Source organism: Pseudophryne corroboree, chromosome 2 (assembly GCF_028390025.1).
Source record: "Pseudophryne corroboree isolate aPseCor3 chromosome 2, aPseCor3.hap2, whole genome shotgun sequence".
Lineage (NCBI taxonomy): Eukaryota > Metazoa > Chordata > Amphibia > Anura > Myobatrachidae > Pseudophryne > Pseudophryne corroboree.
In genome coordinates this window covers 223,663,044-223,684,208 of record NC_086445.1, presented here as the reverse complement: position 1 = coordinate 223,684,208, position 21,165 = coordinate 223,663,044, and the positions used below count along the sequence as shown (strand labels likewise).

Here is a 21,165-nt window from a genome sequence, read left to right as displayed (position 1 = left end):
AATTTCTTCTATTGTCAATGCTATCGGATCGTTTTCTGATACTCGCCTTTGCTTGTTGATTATGTTGTTCTTGGAAAACTACGCCTCCATCTTTGTCATCAGAACCCATTCCAGAACCTCTCTCGACCTCCATGGCACTCTCGCCGGAACAGACTGCTCTTGTCAACATCATGGTCAACAGGAAAATCCGGATCACAGTCTCTTGGAGCAAGTCCATCTTATTGGAGGAAATGGAGAAGAATGAGAAGGGGGAAAGAAACAATTGAGGGAGATGGGATGGGAAGTGGAGAAAAATAATAAAAGGGAACAGGAAATCGACAACTGCCAATGATCTTATTATTCTCAATGCTCAGGTGCCGTCTCAGTCCTCCTGAAACAGACACTCCAGTGATACAACTTCCTCTACCGTCTGTTCCTTATCTCGGGACCTCTCTGGATCAGCAACCTTCTTACAATGGGACGAATGAACCCAAGTCTCTCTCTCGGCAACCTTCAATGCTGTCGTGCTAATCAATAAGACTTGGTATGGTCCTTCCCATCTGTCAATAAGGCAACCTGAGCGTAGAAAATTCCATATCATTACATAATCCCCAGGTTCAATGTCATGACAATTACTATCTGGCAAATCAGGAATCACTAACTTCAGATTGTCATTCTGATTCCTTAGCTGTTTACTCATGTTAACCAGATATTTTACAGTCACTTCATTGTTACACTTCAAATCATCCTGAGGGTTAATCATAACATGCGGTTGTCGACCAAACAGAATTTCAAAGGGGGACAGATTAAGAGGGGACCTGGGAGTGGTTCTGATGCTGTATAGAACAATGGGTAAAGCTTCTGGCCATGTTAATCCTGTTTCTGCCATAACTTTGCTCAATTTATTTTTAATAGTGCTGTTCACTCTTTCTACTTTCGCACTCGCCTGGGGGCGGTACTGAGTGTGCAACTTACTATCAATTCCCATCAACTTACACATTCCTTGAAAGACATCACCTGTAAAATGGGTACCCCTATCACTTTCAATTATTCTAGGGATACCGTATTGTTATGCACACCAGTGCCTGCAGGAAAGTACTGGTGTCAGAACTGTTATGCACTCCAGTGTCTGCAGGAATGTACTGGTGTTTGAACTGTTATGCAAAACAAGTGGACTCACAGACAAACTGGGGAATATGACATAACGTACACAGAAGGTAATAGGGTAACAAAATACACACAAAGTGAACAGAGAAGCCCAGAGGCTAAGGAACTGGGTATCTCCCTTGTATTAGAACTGCACAGATGGAAAAAGCAAGATGTTGTGTTTTAATACGTAGAGAACCCGAAATGCTGTTGCTAAGGGCAACAGCAAAACCCTAAAGGGTTACCAACGGGTGTGGCAGTAAACTCCTTGGTCAGAGATGGAATGATAGACACAAGGAGAGTCTCCACAATCCTATTTCTCACTTGCAGTGTACAGGTTTTAGCTTACTGCCACTAAACTGACCCCTGACACCTAGCACAGTGAGACAGGATTAGACAGGCAAGTCTTAGAATACAGCCGCAAACTTGCTAAGTTCACAGAGTAGTAACAGAACCCCAGCAAGCTAAACGACTGACTCCAGTCTTACTGCTAGGTCTGGATTGGCAGAGTGTAATACCAAATCCCCAGGCCTATTTGCAGTAAGCAACAAACAAATAAAAAGCTACACAGTACTGGCTAACTTTCATGAACTGACTAACCAACAAAGATTCAGCAGCATCTGCTTACCTTGAAAAGAGGCCTTATAAAGCAGGTGCTGTCCACGCCCCACTCAGACCTCACATACTGTGAGCACAAAAACCAGCACCGGATCCCTTGCCGTGCACAGAGCCTATAACCACTGCACAGCAAAAGACCCGAACCGGAGTATCAGCTGCGCTCAGGTTACTCCACTAGCACTTGTCTCCCGGTTGCCATGATGACGTGGCAGCACAGGGCAGGAGACCCTAACAGTACCCCCCCTCTGACGAGGGGTCAAAGAACCCCTACCACCGGGTTTATCGGGGAACTGCGAGAAGAAAGAGCGTATCAGTCTGGGGGCATGAAGATCACAACTGCGCACCCACGACCGCTCCTCCGGGCCATACCCCTTCCAGTGCACCAAAAATGACAGCCGACCCCGAACCACCTTGGAGTCAAGAATCCTTTCAACAACAAACTCCCTCTGGCCACGTATCAGAAGAGGGGAAGGTCTTCCACTGGAAGAAGGATTACTAATCGCCCGTTTTAAAAGGGAACAATGAAATGTTTTATTGATACCCAAAGAACGGGGCAGATCTAACTGAAATGCCACCGGATTGATAACCCTGGTGATCTTATAAGGGCCGATGAACCGGGGCCCTAACTTATGAGATGGCTGTCTCAACTTCAAATTCTTGGTAGACAACCAGACGAAGTCTCCTAATTTGAAGCTGCAGGGTCTTTTCCGCTTATCAAAAACCCTTTTGGTCACTAATGACACAGACACAAGGGCTTTCTTCACTTTCCGCCAAATACCTCTAAGGACCGAAACCACAGAGGAACCACCAGGCGTGGAGTCCAGGGGGTCAAAAGAATTGGCCTTAGGATGATGCCCATACACACAAAGGAAGGGAGAGATCCCTGTAGCAGAGTGAGCCGCGTTGTTATAGGCAAACTCCGCCATGGACAGATGAGCAACCCAGTCAGTCTGACACTTGGAGACATAACACCTGAGGAACTGCTCCAAGGACTGGTTCACCCTTTCAGTCTGCCCATTAGACTGTGGATGGTAGCCTGACGACAAGCTGACAGAAATCTGGAGATCGGAACAAAATGCCCTCCAGAATTTGGCCACAAACTGGGATCCGCGGTCAGAGACCACATCAAGTGGCAACCCGTGGAGACGCACAACATGCAGCATAAATAATTCAGACAGGCGTCTGGCTGATGGCAGCCCAACCAGTGGAACGAAGTGCGCCATCTTCGAAAACCTGTCAACGACAACCCAGATGGCTGTCATCCCCGAGGATTTGGGCAAGTCCACCACAAAATCCATTGAAATGTGGGTCCATGGCTTAGATGGGATAGAGAGTGGATGTAATGGGCCAACAGGAACCCCTCTAGGAGTCTTATTTCGGGCACAGATGTCACATGCCCGAACCCACTGATCCACATCCTTAGCCACCGAGGGCCACCACACCGCCCTAGATAGCAACTCCCGAGTTCTGGCAATACCCGGGTGACCTGCCGACTTCTTGGCATGGAATTCCAGGAACACTCGCTGTCTTAACCTAGGAGGCACAAACAAAAGACCTACCGGAAGGTCTGGAGGAGCCTGCTCCTGTGCTCTAAGGACTAATGATAAGAGGTCCTGGGTAATGCCCACTTTAATACATGATGGGGAAACAATGGGCAACGGCTCCTCGGTGGTCTCCTGGATTGGAGCAAAACTCTGCGAGAGCGCATCAGCCTTGATGTTTTTTGACCCAGGGCGATATGTTATCAAAAAATTAAAGCGAGCAAAAAACAAAGCCCATCGTGCCTGCCTGGCATTGAGACGCTTCGCTGACTCTAAATATGCCAGATTCTTATGGTCAGTGAGAATTGAGACCACAAACTTAGCCCCCTCAAGCCAGTGTCTCCACTCCTCTAGTGCATCCTTAATAGCCAACAATTCCCGGTTACCCACGTCATAATTCATCTCGGCAGGCGAAAATTTACGGGAAAAGTAAGCACAGGGATGAAGGCGATTATCAGACACTCCCATCTGAGAAAGCACTGCCCCAATACCCATCTCAGAGGCATCCACCTCCACCACAAAAGGACGCTCTGGATCTGGGTGTCGCAGCACCTTGGCCGAAACAAATGCCCTTTTGAGACGGGCAAAAGCCGCTTTAGCCTCACAAGACCAGTGAGCAACATCCGCCCCTTTCTTAGTGAGTGCCACCAAGGGCGCCACTATAGACGAAAATCCAGCGATAAATCGTCTATAAAAATTCGCAAAGCCCAGGAAACGCTGAAGCGCCTTCAAACTAGTGGGCTGCACCCAATCCAGGACTGCCTGTACCTTGGAACCCTCCATTTGGAAACCTTCTGGGGAGATAATATATCCTAGAAATGCGATTTGCTGAACTTCAAATTCGCACTTCTCCAGCTTCGCCCCAAGCCGGTGGTCTCTGAGTTTCTGGAGGACTAAGCGTACATGCTTCCGATGTTCCTCCAGGGAATGGGAGAAGATTAGGATGTCATCTAAGTATACAACTAAGAATCTATCCAAATATTCCCTGAGCACATCATTCATGAAATCCTGGAAGACTGCCGGGGCATTACAGAGCCCAAAAGGCATCACCAAATATTCATAATGCCCTGAGTGGGTATTAAAGGCAGTCTTCCATTCATCCCCCTCTCTTATTCGGATTAGATTGTACGCACCGCGTAGGTCAATCTTAGAAAAAATGGTGGCAGTACGAAGCTGGTCAAACAAGACCGAAATGAGAGGCAGTGGGTATGAGTTTTTAATCGTGATACGGTTCAATTCCCTGAAGTCGATGCAGGGTCGCAACGAACCGTCCTTTTTACCCACGAAGAAGAACCCCGACCCAACTGGAGACTGTGAAGGTCTGATAAATCCCTTAGCCAAGTTCTCCTGAATGTACTCTGCCATAGCCTGAGTCTCAGGACGTGACAGGGAGTACAACCTGCTCTTGGGAAGCTTAGCATTTGGCAACAAATCAATGGCACAGTCATAGGGGCGATGGGGAGGTAGTACCTCTGCAACTTTTTTGGAGAACACGTCCGCAAAATCTGCATAACACCCTGGCAATCCTGGCAAACTTAGCTGCGAGAGCCTGACTGGAAGGCTCAAGCAACTCCTGAAACAATCAGTACCCCAACTAAGAATCTCCCCAGAGACCCAGTCAAATTGAGGATTGTGGGCCCTTAACCAGGGTAACCCCAACACCAATGGGGCAAAAGTACAGACAGTCACATAAAAGGACAATTTTTCAGAGTGTGTGGCTCCAATAAACAAAGAAATCTGGCTAGTGCAAGAGGTAATTTTACCTTGGGATAATGGTTCCCCGTTTAACCCACAAATCTCAATTTCCGATGCCAAGGGTACTAAGGGAACAGAGTGTTTCAGGGCGAATTGGCGGTCCATAAAAACCCCGTCGGCCCCACTGTCCACAAAGGCCTCAGTCTTGACAGTTTGACCGAGGATCTTCAAGGTCACCGGAATGATAAAAGTCTTCTTGGGAAATTCTGACTTCTGGCCTGACAGGATATTTCCCATCACCCTCAGGCCCTGAAGTTTTCCGGCTTTTCTGGGCATGATACTACCACATGACCTTTATTCCCACAGTACAAACACAACCCCTGCTGTCTCCTCCGCGTCTTCTCACGCGAGGATAGGCGGGTAGCCCCAATCTGCATAGGCTCCTCAGAAAATTCCTCAGAGTCTGAGGTTCCCTTGGGAAGGAAGGAAATCTCAATCTCCCTTTCAAGCCTACGCTCTCTCAGCCGTCTATCCACCCAGATGGATAACTGCATGAACTGATCCAAGCTATCAGGCAAGGGATATTGTACCAGTTGGTCCTTTATCTGGTTAGAAAGACCTCTTCGGTACTGGTGTCTCAGGGCTGGGTCATTCCACTGGGTATCATGGGCCAACCTCCGAAACTCCGTACAGTAAACCTCAACTGGCCTTCGCCCTTGCTTAAGGATCGAAATCTGAGCCTCGGCTGAGGCCGTCTTGTCAGGGTCATCATACAACATGCCCAGTGCCGTAAAAAAAGCATCAACACTTTTAAGCGACGGACAGTCAGGCTGCAACCCATATGCCCAGACCTGTGGGTCTCCTTGTAGCAAGGAAATCACTATGCCCACCCGCTGAATCTCCGACCCAGAAGACTGAGGCCTAAGCCGGAAGTATAGCTTGCAGCTCTCCTTGAAACAAAAGAACTGCGAGCGATCTCCAGAAAAACGATCCGGGAGATTTACTTTCGGCTCCTTAACCCCTGCAGGTGCTGCTGCTGCGGGAGCTCCGCCAGCAGCCTGGGAGGTGTGCATTTTAATGGACAAATCATTTAATTGTCGAGTCAGGACCTGCACCTGATCGACCACCTGTTGCAACGTATTTTGAGGGGTATGCTCCATATTTCCACAAAATTTCAACAGGAGTATTGGGCTGCTGAATATGTTATGCACACCAGTGCCTGCAGGAAAGTACTGGTGTCAGAACTGTTATGCACTCCAGTGTCTGCAGGAATGTACTGGTGTTTGAACTGTTATGCAAAACAAATGGACTCACAGACAAACTGGGGAATATGACATAACGTACACAGAAGGTAATAGGGTAACAAAATACACACAAAGTGAACAGAGAAGCCCAGAGGCTAAGGAACTGGGTATCTCCCTTGTATTAGAACTGCACAGATGGAAAAAGCAAGATGTTGTGTTTTAATACGTAGAGAACCCGAAATGCTGTTGCTAAGGGCAACAGCAAAACCCTAAAGGGTTACCAACGGGTGTGGCAGTAAACTCCTTGGTCAGAGATGGAATGATAGACACAAGGAGAGTCTCCACAATCCTATTTCTCACTTGCAGTGTACAGGTTTTAGCTTACTGCCACTAAACTGACCCCTGACACCTAGCACAGTGAGACAGGATTAGACAGGCAAGTCTTAGAATACAGCCGCAAACTTGCTAAGTTCACAGAGTAGTAACAGAACCCCAGCAAGCTAAACGACTGACTCCAGTCTTACTGCTAGGTCTGGATTGGCAGAGTGTAATACCAAATCCCCAGGCCTATTTGCAGTAAGCAACAAACAAATAAAAAGCTACACAGTACTGGCTAACTTTCATGAACTGACTAACCAACAAAGATTCAGCAGCATCTGCTTACCTTGAAAAGAGGCCTTATAAAGCAGGTGCTGTCCACGCCCCACTCAGACCTCACAGACTGTGAGCACAAAAACCAGCACCGGATCCCCTGCCGTGCACAGAGCCTATAACCACTGCACAGCAAAAGACCCGAACCGGAGTATCAGCTGCGCTCAGGTTACTCCACTAGCACTTGTCTCCCGGTTGCCATGACGACGTGGCAGCACAGGGCAGGAGACCCTAACACGTATCTACACACAAATTCCTGCACAATTTTCTTAGCAGTAAACATAGCGGTATTTGTGGCCGCAGGAAATGCTTCGACCCAATTTGAGAACACATCTATACAAACAAGTACATACTTCAAATTTCGACAAGGGGGTAATTGTATAAAATCAATTTGTATTGCCTGAAAAGGGCCTCCTGTAGGTGGGATATGAGATGGTTCTGTTGGTATTGCCTTTCCGATGTTCTTCCTCAAGCAGGTAAGGCATGACATTGCTCTCTTACCCGCATGGGATGAGAATCCTGGGGCGCACCAATATGCTCTTACCAACTTGCACATTCCTTCCTTGCCCAGATGAGTCAGCCCATGTGCTGCTTCAGCTAAACATGGAAGGCATGCTCTGGGTGCCACTGGTTTACCCTGTCCATCTGTCCAGAGTCCTGAGGACTCCTGGCCATATCCTTTTGACCTCCAAACTGCCTTTTCCTGTGTGGAACACAAATTTTGCATTTCACACAACTTCTGTGTGTTGATGGTATTGAATACCATCAATTGTGTGGTGTCTGTCTGTCTGGGGGTACCGGCTGCTAACTTAGCAGCTTCGTCTGCTCGGCTGTTACCAAGTGATACCGGGTCTTGGCTATATGTATGTGCTTTACACTTGATAACAGCCACTCTGTCGGGTTCCTGTATCGCTGTTAGAAGCCTTTTGATGTGAACTGCATGCGCTATCTGTGTACCAGCTGCCGTCATGAAATTTCTGAGGCGCCATAGGGCTCCGAAATCATGGACTACCCCGAAGGCGTATCTAGAATCGGTGTAGATATTGGCTGTTTTTCCCTTAGCCAATTCACATGCTCTGGTCAGGGCAACCAGTTCAGCAACCTGGGCTGAGTGAGGTGGGCCTAGCGGTTCTGCTTCTATGGTACCTTGGTCATCTACGACTGCGTATCCAGTACACAAGTCTCCCGAGTCCGTCTGTCTGTGACAACTACCGTCAGTGTAGAAAGTAAAATCTACATCTTCCAGTGGGTTGTCACTAATGTCAGGCCTTGCCGTGAAATTTTGGGTCAAATATTCCATACAATCATGTGTGTCATCCCTTGTATTAAATCCTCCTTCCCCATCACTCTCATCCTCCACCCTTTGTGCCTGTCCAGGCACACCTGGGAGATATGTTGCAGGATTTAATGCACTGCATCTCCTTATGGTGATGTTTACGGGGGCCATTAATGCCAATTCCCATCTTGTAAACCGCGCTGATGAGACGTGCCTGGTTTGGGCAGAATTCAACAAGGCTGACACTGCATGTGGCGTATGAATTGTGAGGTTGTGTCCTAGCACTACATCTTCGCTTTTTGTAACTAGCAATGCTATCGCAGCGACACTTCGCAAGCATGTGGGGAGGGATCGCGCTACCGTATCTAGCTGAGCGCTGTAGTATGCTACCGGCCTGCTGGCATCACCGTGCTTTTGGGTTAGGACGCCTGCCGCGCAACCAGCACTTTCTGTTCCGTACAGCTCAAAGGGTTTCCCATAGTCTGGCATACCTAATGCTGGTGCCTGCGTTAGGCACTGTTTAAGTCTCTCAAATGCCATCTCGGATTCGTCTGTATGCGAAATCCGATCAGGTTTGTTTGATGAAACCATCTCCTGCAAAGGTAATGCTAGAATGGAAAACCCTGGGATCCAGTTACGGCAATACCCACACATTCCTAAAAACGTTCTGATCTGTTGCTGGGTTTGTGGCAGAGTCATGTCTCTAATTGCTTGAATTCTATCAGCGGTCAGGTGTCTCAGTCCTTGTGTTAGACAGTGTCCCAGATATTTTACTTTAGGCTGGCATAATTGTAATTTGTCTTTGGAAACCTTGTGTCCTGTGTCTGAAAGATGAAACAGGAGCTGTTTCGTATCTTTCAGGGACGCTTCCAGTGAATCTGAACACAGTAGTAAATCGTCCACATACTGTATCAATATTGATCCACTCTCTGGTTGGAAAGACTGTAAACAATCATGCAAAGCCTGTGAAAATATACTTGGACTGTCTATGAAACCTTGTGGTACTCGAGTCCATGTGTATTGGACTCCTCTGTATGTGAATGCAAACAAATATTGGCTGTCAGGGTGCAGGGGTACCGAAAAGAAGGCGGAGCAGAGGTCAATAACAGTGAAAAATTTCGCAGTGGGAGGGATCTGCATAAGGATGACAGCTGGATTTGGCACTACGGGGAACTGACTCTCAACTATTTTGTTAATCCCCCTTAGATCCTGTACTAGCCTGTAACCCCTCCCCCCACTCTTTTTCACAGGGAAGATGGGACTATTGGCAGTGCTGGATGTTCTTACCAGAATGCCCTGTTGTAGTAAGCGCTCTATTACGGGGTATACTCCTAATTCCACCTCTGGCTTCAGAGGGTATTGCGGGATTTTTGGAGCTATCCTACCATCTTTTACTTGCACAACTACTGGAGCTACGTTTGCCATTAATCCAGTGTCTTGTCCATCTTTAGTCCAAAGTGACGCTGGTATTTGGGATGTCATTTCTTCTATCTGGGATGGATTCCTATTTAACATAACAGTGTGGGACATTAATTTTGATGGGGAGTCTAGCATGTCTTGCACTTCTTGAGCGTGATTCTCAGGTATGTCTAAGAATATACCTTCAGGAGTGCAATAAATGACGCACCCCATTTTACACAATAAATCTCTTCCCAGGAGATTAGTCGGTGCCGATGCTGCCAGCAAAAAGGAATGCTTGGTATGCAAAGGCCCTATTGTAATCTCTGCTGGTTTGCTAACAGGGTAGTGCTGGACTACTCCCGTTACTCCCATGGCTGGAATTGTCTTACCAGTGGTTCTCATGCCCACTGTCGAATTTATCACTGATTTGGCCGCCCCCGTATCTACAAGGAAGTTTAATGATTTACCAGCTACATCAATTGTGACCTCGGGTTCACTTCCAAGGCTTGCAATCAATTTCACTGGCTGCAGATTACAGGTGTGGCCACACCCCTATTGGGTATTGTGACCTCCCAGAATCGCGCTGGCAGCAACTACTTGAGAAGGGGGTAAATGGGAACTACCAGAGACTTGCCAGTCTCTTTTTGGGGGATACCTTTTTGTTTCCCCTGCATGTGGCTCATGACTCCGTCTCTGCGGTCCCTGATCCCAATTTCGTGTGTCATGTCGTTGTCTAGGGGGTTGATATGATTTTTGTGTGTTTTTCACTCTACAGTCTCGTGCAAAATGTCCCTCTTTATGACAGGAATAACAAGTTACCACATTTGACTTACCCACAGGGTTTGGAGATTTATACAAAGGTGGCCTTGTGGTCAGGGCCTGTATACTTACGGCCATTAACTTATCACTTTGTGACTCCCTGTGTCTGGTGATATTTCGATCGTGATCAATAGCAGCCTCTCTCAAAGTAGCCACCGACAGACCTCGCCAACATGGTTGCGTGGTCTGTACCCTTGTCTTCAACACCTCTTTTAAACCATCCATTAACACAGATACTGCTACCTCTCTATGATTTGCATTTGTCTTAATGTCTTCTATGCCTGTGTATTTAGCCATTTCCAGTAGTGCCCTATGAAAATACTCAGCAGCTGTTTCTGACTCTTTTTGCTTAATGGAGAAAATTTTGTTCCATTTGGCAACAGCTGGGAAATACTCTTTTAACTGTAAATTTATTCTCTTTACATTGTCTTGGTTGTACACATCCGTAAGGGGTACATCCTCATCTAATTTACAGTCAGCTAAGAATTGTGCTGAGTCGACATTGGAGGGTAAACATGCCCTCAGCAATATCTGCCAGTCTTTGTTATTGGGCTCTACAGTATTCCCTAGATCTCTAATGTATTTCTGGCTAGCAACTAGATCCTTCCTAGGATCAGGGAATTCAGACACTATTGCTCTTAATTCCATTCGGGAAAATGGACAGTGCATGGCAAAGTTTCTGACAGGAGTGACTCCTGAAGTGTCCGTTTTCCCATTTGGCACTGCTATTACCCTAACGGGATTAAGTCTGATAATATCATTCTGAGTGGATTCTACAGCTTGTGGTGAAATGGTTTCAGCATAGTGTATGGTGCCGTACTTACCCGTTGATACGACCTCACCTGTCCCTCCGCTAGGGGCCTTGGATACTAATCTTACGGGTTGGGTCGTGCCCACTGCTGTTTCTGATATGGTGGCTGCTAGAGAGAGTGCCGATAGTGTTGTTGACTCGTCCTCTTGATCACACTCCTGGGGAAAGTTTAAAACAGGGTACAACTTGCACGGGTTAATATTTGCATTACTCATCTTATTCATATTATCCTTAACAGTTATACAGTTACTAAGTGCCTGTTTATCACACATTAGTGCGTCATTCTCTGCAACCAACTTCTCTCCCGTTATGTAAGGTGGCGGTGGTGCCGTAGCTATCAGTTTCCTGATAGGGTTAGATCCAGCCGCCTGTGCCAATCCTCTCTGTATTTCACCCTCCTGTTGCCATAACTGTAAGTAGTCATAATGTTTGATCCGTCTCTTTGTTGATTTAATGAGACATATCCTTCTCCTTAGGTTTTGTAACACATCTGGGCTAAAACTACCTACCCGGGGGAACTTCTCCCCGTCATGCACAGTCATTCTTTCCCATTCATCACATAAAACCTCTGTGTGTGAACCGTATTTTTCACACATTACGTACCTTGCCGACCCGATTGGCCGGTTTACTGAATCAACCCAAACCGAGGTTGATCGCCCCCTACCCGAACAACTGGCCCCCATACTTGCAGGTGTTGCTTTCACTACCTCTGACCTTCAAATCAGGGTCTTCAGCGAACCCTTACAAAACCAAGATGTCCGGTGTAGGCCGACGGTGGCAGTTTACCGAGTACTCCACTCACTCGCCCACGCCGACCAATACGCCCACACACTGCCTTAGCGCTGGCGTACTCGACCTAGGGCCCCTGCGACCTGAACCGCTATTTACTGGAACATGCGAGTGTGATCCGCAGAACACTTAACCCTTTCCAGTAACTATTGGTTGCTGGATAGTTCCTGAGTGACCAGCGAACCTCCCTTAAAATAAAAAAAATTACACAAATCACGTTAGAGTGTACAAATAGCGTTTATGACCCCTTTCGTACGCAAATGGTACTGGTCAGGTTACTAACTAATGCACACAATTACGTGCGGTACAATCGTTCTGCACATAAGCAACTAATCTTATGTGCGGAGCGACCAGTGGAATTGAAAATTTCGGCTGCGAATTCCTTCAGCCAGAGCTTTAATGGCCTATATGGGTTCCGCACCAACCATTCCTGGTGTTGTGCTACTTTTCTCTATAGCGGACTTCTTAGTCTGCTGTACCTAGACCTCCTGGTCTGTTCCGGACCTCCTGGTCTGTGCTACAGTAGACCTCCTGGTCTGCTATACTCTAATGCTCAAACTTATGTTTAACAAGGGATGCCTCCCCAGCCACCATGCACGTCACTTACATGTATGTACCTCACGAGAACTCGACTTCTTGTGGTTCAACCCAAAAAAATTGTAAAAACTTATATATATACACTCACTCACCACATGTACACTTTAATTGTTATTTCTGCGCAGAAATTCCTTTCATTCAGTAAATAGTCTAGACCAGATGAGTCGCAAATTGGAGAAGGATCTATTAGCTTAAAATTTTGGACACTAAAATTGACTTGCGCTATTTATCGCGTTGCCTCCTTTTCGCCTGTTAAAAATAATACTATCGTGTGATTTGAATTATGTGGGCGTACCCGGACGCTCCGTTGCGTAATATACGCTACGTGCGTCGGCCTTTGTGTTGCGTACACTAGTCTCACCCTTTTGTTTGAAACACGTGTATGCCAGCCAGATATGTCCACAGAAATACAGTTAACATGTTTATCAATGTAGATGATCTTTAATTGTAATCATCTACCGAGCACCACACAGGTCTTTCCTTGTATCTTTAGGCAAAGCCGTGTGCGTGCTTTACAAATTACCCCTTAATGTATTACTTTTACTCTTTAACTACTAATAGCAACAAATCTTTCTTAGCACGTTATCAATTGTGAAATGGCAACCAGGAGAGTGATATGTGAAAATACACGAATGAAAAGAAATGCAGATGTATGCGTGCGTGCGTACGCAAGACAGAACAGAAAAGAAAAACAGTTTTTAAAGACACTAGCGTATTGTTCTTACCTCCGGTTCCGGATTCCTTCAGCACCCTTTACTAAGCGAAGCAGACGCTTATCTGGGCAGCACTACGAGGAATATTACCTCCCGCCCTTTGCTGACCGATAATGTCTGCTGAAATTACCTAGTGCAGATATGTGAAGGACGGACGAGCCGCCAATTGATAAAGCTGAATATTTATCTTACTGAAAACCCTCTAATAGGTTAAAGAACACAGTACGCTATTGGCGTATGGAATACCGTAAGGGTACGCACGTTGCATATCTAACGCTTAGCCGTGGTCGAGACGCACGAGCGGCACGTTCGCTCACGGCTTAGAGCGTGCAGGCAAGCACGCTATAGGCTGCCGACTAACGTAATGGTACGCTATCAGTGTAGCGGACGCTCGAGACCACGAGGAGATCACAAGCGGCGCTGATGCTCACAGAGTTAAACCTTAACAACTATACTATAAACAATATACTTATGCTGTAAACCCTTGTGCAGTGATAAGGTGTAAATGCAACACAATGTAACCTTGTTAGTTTAAAAGCTGTATGAGCGTATGTGACGCTCAGAGAACCCCTTAGCAATATAATAAACAGTCAAATACCGGTCTAAGGGTCTAACGCCTTTTAAGGAAATGAATGAACGTTCAAAAAGAATAATACAATACAAGTTATACACTACCAAAATAACATAGAATATCTAACCAAGTAACTACACATAAAATACAATAAAGATACAATTACTTTTAAAGGGGGAAAGGGGAGAGAGAGAGAGAGAAAGTGAGAGAGAACGAGAGGGAATGGCTTATAACAATAAAGACAATATGATTGCAGAGAAACTTACGCACAAAGGGAAACAATCGCATGCGCCTTCTGGATATCCAGCTCCCGATTATCAGCAATGAGAACCGTTGAAGAGAATAGAGAGCTGGCCCAGATCGGCTTGTCCTTTTATACACTACACACAATACAGTACAATGGTCCCTATATTCTTATTGTTCATTGGACACAGGAATTCGTCTTCGCATTATAACAAAAGGTCATAGGTTGATTCATACAGGTGGGCTGTGACTATTTCCAACTGCTCAGGTGGGTGGGAAACTAGGTTTCCCGCCGCATGGATAATAAAGTGCAAATACAGTAAATGTTCATAAACTTCTTATGTCCATAACTATTCGCATGAGCGATTAATCCGCTTCAAACCAACACCGGAATATTGCTAATTAAATACTCTTCCGATGGATACTAAACACCACTGTATAACCCCTGTCTGACCCTTCGTATCAAACAAAGAGGGATCTCTTTGTCTATGAACATGCTACATTAACTAAACTTTCAGATTCTATCAAAGGGACCATAATCTACAAAATACATTATATGGTTAAAATATGTAACGATTGAGTCGCCCGCTAGACGCACATAAACTTTACCGTAAATGCGCATACCGTGCGCCTGCGGGTGCACGCAACAGCGAGTATGCGCACGCACGGGAGAGCTCATGCACCCGCAGCAGGCACTCGCATGAGGTGCATATATGGCAGTGTGTAGCGTGATATTTTTCTGACTTTGACAACACACACACACACACACACTCCCCCTGCAGTCAGTGCCAACACCCAGGGCCGGATTAAGCCTTAGGTGGGCTCAGGGCACTAAAGACAGGGGGGGACCGGGGCAAAAGGGAGGGGTATTAGATTGTGCATACATCCCAACATGACCCTTTACAGGAAGGACAAAATGCTCTGCTACTAATTTCCCTCTTAATATTATGATTGGCATCACCTGTGTTGGACTAGTTAACTGATAAGAAAGGTATTTCAACACAGGTGATTGGAGTCATACATTAAGAGGGAAATCCAGGTAGAGAGCATTTTGTTCCTCCTGGAGAGGGTCATGTTGGGGTGGGTTGTGTATATTAAATTTAAACCAATGGTGTATATTATATTTAAACTAATAGTTTAATAATGCCTGGGTACTGTTTATAGTTCCACCTAATTGAGAGACATCTATTTTATAAAGTTTTCTTGTAGTGGAATAAAGACAACTTAACCTTAAAACACACATATAAAAATAAAATCTATCATTTATTTTGTCACATGCAAGAATAGCAGCAGTCTCTGTCCTACTTACACACTGGGACAGTACTCAGGTGGACTGCTTGGTTCTGCTGCTGCACATGAGACATAGCTAGTGATGTCAATGTGCTCCTGCTGGGGAAGGGGGCCTGACACAGGGGGGCCTGTGGTAATGTATCCCCTGCGGCCACCCCTTAATCTGGCTATACCAACAACTAGTGATGAGCGGGTTCGGTTCCTCGGAATCCGAACCCCCACGAACTTCACCCATTTTACACAGGTCCGAGGCATACTCGGATTCTCCCATATGGCTCGGTTAACCCGAGCGCGCCCGAACGTCATCATCCCGCTGTCGGATTCTCGCGAAATTCTGATTCTATATAAGGAGCCGCGCGTCGCCGCCATTTTTCACTCTTGCATTGGAAATGATAGTGAGAGGACGTGGCTGGCGTCCTCTCACTTTGTTTCAGGGGGCTGCAGTGCAAATATCTTTATTCTGGGGACCAGCAGTATTATAGGAGGAGTACAGTGCAGAGTTTTGCTGACCAGTGACCACCAGTATTATACGTTGTCTGCCTGAAAAACGCTCCATATCTGTGCTCAGTGTGCTGCATATATCTGTGCTCACACTGCTTTATTGTGGGGACTGGGGACCAGCAGTATTATATAGGAGGAGTACAGTGCAGAGTTTTGCTGACCAGTGACCACCAGTATTATACGTTGTCTGCCTGAAAAAACGCTCCATATCTGTGTTCAGTGTGCTGCATATATCTGTGCTCACACTGCTTTATTGTGGGGACTGGGGACCAGCAGTATTATATAGGAGGAGTACAGTGCAGAGTTTTGCTGACCAGTGACCACCAGTATACGTTGTCTGCCTGAAAAACGCTCCATATCTGTGCTCAGTGTGCTGCATATATCTGTGCTCACACTGCTTTATTGTGGGGACTGGGGACCAGCAGTATTATATAGGAGTACAGTGCAGAGTTTTGCTGACCAGTGACCACCAGCATACGTTGTCTGCCTGAAAAACGCTCCATATATGTGCTCAGTGTGCTGCATATATCTGTGCTCACGCTGTTTTATTGTGGGGACTGGGGACCAGCAGTATTATATAGGAGGAGTACAGTGCAGAGTTTTGCTGACCAGTGGCCACCAGTATACGTTGTCTGCCTGAAAAACGCTCCATATCTGTGCTCAGTGTGCTGCATATATCTGTGCTCACACTGTTTTATTGTGGGGACTGAGGACCAGCAGTATTATATAGGAGGAGTACAGTACAGAGTTTTGCTGACCAGTGACCACCAGTATTATACGTTCTCTGCCTGAAAAACACTCCACATCTGTGCTGCATTGTAGTATATAGTCGGAGTACAGTGCATAATTTTGCTGACCACCAGTATATAATATATAGGAGTACGGTACAGAAGGCCACTGCTCTACCTACCTCTGTGTCGTCAAGTATACTATCCATCCATACCTGTGGTGCATTTCAGTTTTGCACAGTTTGCTGACCACCAGTATATAATATATAGCAGTACGGTACAGTATGCCACTGCTCTGCCTACCTCTGTGTTGTCAAGTATACTATCCATCCCTGTGGTGCATTTCAGTTTTGCACAGTTTGCTGACCACCAGTATATAATATATAGCAGTACGGTACAGTAGGCCACTGCTCTACCTACCTCTGTGTTGTCAAGTATACTATCCATCCATACCTGTGGTGCATTTCAGTTTTGCACAGTTTGCTGACCACCAGTATATAATATATAGCAGTACGGTACAGTAGGCCACTGCTCTACCTACCTCTGTGTCGTCAAGTATACTATCCATCCATACCTGTGGTGCATTTCAGTTTTGCACAGTTTGCTGACCACCAGTATATAATATATAGCAGTACGGTACAGTAGGCCACTGCTCTACCTACCTCTGTGTCGTCAAGTATACTATCCATCCATACCTGTGGTGCATTTCAGTTTTGCACAGTTTGCTGACCAACAGTATATAATATATAGCAGTACGGTACAGTAGGCCACTGCTCTACCTACCTTTGTGTCGTCAAGTATACTATCCATCCATACCTGTGGTGCATTTCAGTTGTGCGCAGTATATATAGTAGTAGGCCATTGCTATTGATACTGGCATATAATTCCACACATTAAAGAATGGAGAACAAAAATGTGGAAGGTAAAATAGGGAAAGATCAAGATCCACTTCCACCTTGTGCTGAAGCTGCTGCCACTAGTCATGGCCGAGACGATGAAATGCCATCAACGTCGTCTGCCAAGGCCGATGCCCAATGTCATAGTAGAGAGCATGTAAAATCCAAAACACAAAAGTTCAGTAAAATGACCCAAAAATCAAAATCAAAAGCGTCTGAGGAGAAGCGTAAACTTGCCAATATGCCATTTACGACACGGAGTGGCAAGGAACGGCTGAGGCCCTGGCCTATGTTCATGGCTAGTGGTTCAGCTTCACATGAGGATGGAAGCACTCATCCTCTCGCTAAAAAACTGCAGTGCCACTCCTAGATGGGCCAGGTGTTTGTGTCGGCCACTTGGGTCGCTTAGCTTAGTCACACAGCTACCTCATTGCGCCTCTTTTTTTCTTCGCTTCATGTGCTATTTGGGGACTATTTTTTTGAAGTGCCATCCTGTCTGACACTGCAGTGCCACTCCTAGATGGGCCAGATGTTTGTGTCGGCCACTTGGGTCGCTTAGCTTAGTCACACAGCTACCTCATTGCGCCTCTTTTTTTCTTTGCATCATGTGCTGTTTGGGGACTATTTTTTTTGAAGTGCCATCCTGTCTGACACTGCAGTGCCACTCCTAGATGGGCCAGGTGTTTGTGTCGGCCACTTGGGTCGCTTAGCTTAGTCACACAGCTACCTCATTGCACCTCTTTTTTTTCTTTGCATCATGTGCTGTTTGGAGACTATTTTTTTTGAAGTGCCATCCTGTCTGACACTGCAGTGCCACTCCTAGATGGGCCAGGTGTTTGTGTTGGCCACTTGGGTCACTTAGCTTAGTCACACAGCTACCTCATTGCGCCTCTTTTTTTTTTTTTTTTTTGCATCATGTGCTGTTTGGGGACTATTTTTTTGAAGTGCCATCCTGTCTGACACTGCAGTGCCACTCCTAGATGGGCCAGGTGTTTGTGTCGGCCACTTGGGTCGCTTAGCTTAGTCATCCAGTGACCTCGGTGCAAATTTTAGGACTAAAAATAATATTGTGAGGTGTTCAGGATAGACTGGAAATGAGTGGAAATTATGGTTATGGAGGTTAATAATACTATGGGATCAAAATGACCCCCAAATTCTATGATTTAAGCTGTTTTTGAGGGGTTTTTGTAAAAAAACACCCGAATCCAAAACACACCCGAATCCGACAAAAATTTTTCAGGGAGGTTTTGCCAAAACGCGTCCGAATCCAAAACACGGCCGCGGAACCGAATCCAAAACCAAAACACAAAACCCGAAAAATGTCCGGTGCACATCACTACCAACAACCCAGCAGCACTGAAACACACACGCACTCTCCCTGCATTCACTGCCAACATCCTAGTTGCACCTTCCCCGCCCTTCCCAATCCCCACACCTCCCAGTATCACTTCCAACACTCTAACACACCCAAACACACAATCGTGGTCTTCTGTTCATACTATTTGCTGCTCCCACAACAACAACAGAGGCAGGAAGTCCTGAGAGTGTGAGGGGGAAGAGCTATCAAAGGTGGGAGGGGCCATTCACTCCAGCCTCTGTCCCTTTTATGTACATATGGACATATACAATGTTTCCTTGCTGAAGATCCATCTCTAGGCTGGGACAGGACTATGGGGTAGTGGGGTAGGTTCCCTGTGAGCGGGAGGGCTGCAACGTATGCACCCCTGGGCTCCCTGCTTATTCCTACTATGCGATGCATAAAGCAGAACCTAAAGCAATGGAGGAAGTCAGGGTTCTCCCTTATCTGCTGGTGCCTGGAGGCATCCGCCTTTGATTGTCTCTGGTATTTTCATCCCTGGTGTGAGGTGTTTTAAATGTTAAGACAGACCTATTTTTTTTTTTTTTGGAAGGAGGAGGGTGGTTGCGGGGGGGAGGGGGGGGGATATTACAACTCTTGTCCTAAACCTAAATTGTCTTTTCATTTTTTTTCCCACTTAACTGTCTATTAGAAAATCATGCGTAGCTCCACAATATTTTAAATAAAGCAAAAATAAAAAGTAATATGAGGACTGCTACCCAGAGAATATAGTATCTATAATGTTTACTAAACGCAGATTACATGAAACAGCTTAAGGCCGGTATACTATTAGCAGCAGTAATTTACCATTGCAAATAGGTATTTTTTATTAGCATTAGTATGGCTCTCTGAACATATACTATCTCTTAATATGGACTTGTAATCAGATTTGGTCTTTGCATGTATATTTGCCACAAGTATCTACACGTATGCTACCCATCGGTAAGAATCTCTGCACATATAGGGGGTGATTCAGACCTGATCGCTGCTGTGCGTTTTCGCACAGCGGACGATCAGGTCATAACTGTGCATGCATATGCACCGCAATGCGCACATGCGTCGGGCAACAACGCGCATTGCCGGTCAGCGGCAGGATGGTGTGAAAATTCGCAAGGTGATTGACAGGTGGAGGCCGTTTGTGGGTGGTAATGACTGTTTACTGGGAGTGTCCAGAAAAACTTATGCATTCCCAAGCGTTTTCAGGGAGGGTGTCTGAGTCTGGCCCTGATCAGCCTGTTCTCATCGTACTGTAGGAGTAAGTCCTGGGTTGCGCAGAGACTGCACACAGTGGATTTTTGCAGCTCGGCGTACACATGCGAGTGAATTTACACTCCCCCTGGAGGCGGCAACTATCTGAACGAAGGACATCAAAGTTAGCAGCCCAGCGATCAGGTCTGAATCAGCGCCATTGCTTCCACTAGCATAAGCTCCTCAGGCTAATGGAAAAGTAAATAATTGCATTCTCACTATTCTGCTCTCATCCTTACAGGTGACTACCTGCCCCTTGACCAAATCTGTGGATGAGGCCAAAAGATCTGTGTTATACCATCGGTATCATGATACCTTAAAAAAGCTAAAAAAACTTGGCTATGATAAGACTGTACACCCTTTTTTAGCAGAATACCTGGTGAACACTTATGGATTATTGAATGTCCAACCACCCATTGGAACCAATGACCGTGCTCCTTATTCGCAACACCCCGAGGAATTGCGAAACATGGTAGCTGCAGTCACGCCAACTGAAATTTTAAAAGAAGTCTACATCCTTCTTGAGTGCTTGATTTATTTGGCAGAGGATGCTGGAAAGCCACTTTTTTCCTGGTAGAGACGTGCATTCCCTCTAAACAACTAAATGCCACCAAAATTGCATGTCAGATACTTTTAAATATCACATACGTCCCACTCCAATAACAACCAGTATTTGTGGGTCCATCACTATACACATAGAAAATAAAGTGTCAATATCTGGTTTGCACTGGCTATTTTGTCATTTTTGTTATTAATGTAATTCTGCTCAAATAAGCACGACAACATTTTCAAACCATAATCGTACGCCACTATACAGTATAAGAATAAGTACTGTACTCCTATGGAAGAAACAGATCTCATTTAAGCATATCCAACAGACTTGGTGGTAAAGGCTTATAAAAAAAGTAGAGGGAACTGATAGGAGTGCCCTTGTAAGATTAAACACATATAAACAAAAGGAAAAACATTTACAGTACCCAAACATGATCTAGCTTGTATATCTAAATGCAATGCAAGAAGATTATTAAAAAGAGTATTCAATATTACAACA

General features: G+C 45.8%; 1 protein-coding gene across 22 annotated transcripts in view; it reads left to right on the top strand.

Annotated features, from left to right (window-relative positions):
- The window catches only part of LOC135010635 (thrombospondin-4-like), a 509,209-nt gene extending 488,371 nt beyond the window's left edge, over positions 1-20,838 (top strand). For 21 of the 22 annotated variants that reach the window (XM_063952413.1, XM_063952406.1, XM_063952410.1 and 18 more), the window contains one exon: positions 20,356-20,838. In XM_063952413.1, the coding sequence (XP_063808483.1) occupies positions 20,356-20,691 (336 nt within the window). In that variant the 3' untranslated portion in view covers positions 20,692-20,838. The remainder of the gene's footprint in view (positions 1-20,355) is intronic. The other variant, XM_063952417.1, reaches the window with a different exon arrangement.
- The last annotated feature ends 327 nt before the right edge of the window (positions 20,839-21,165 follow it).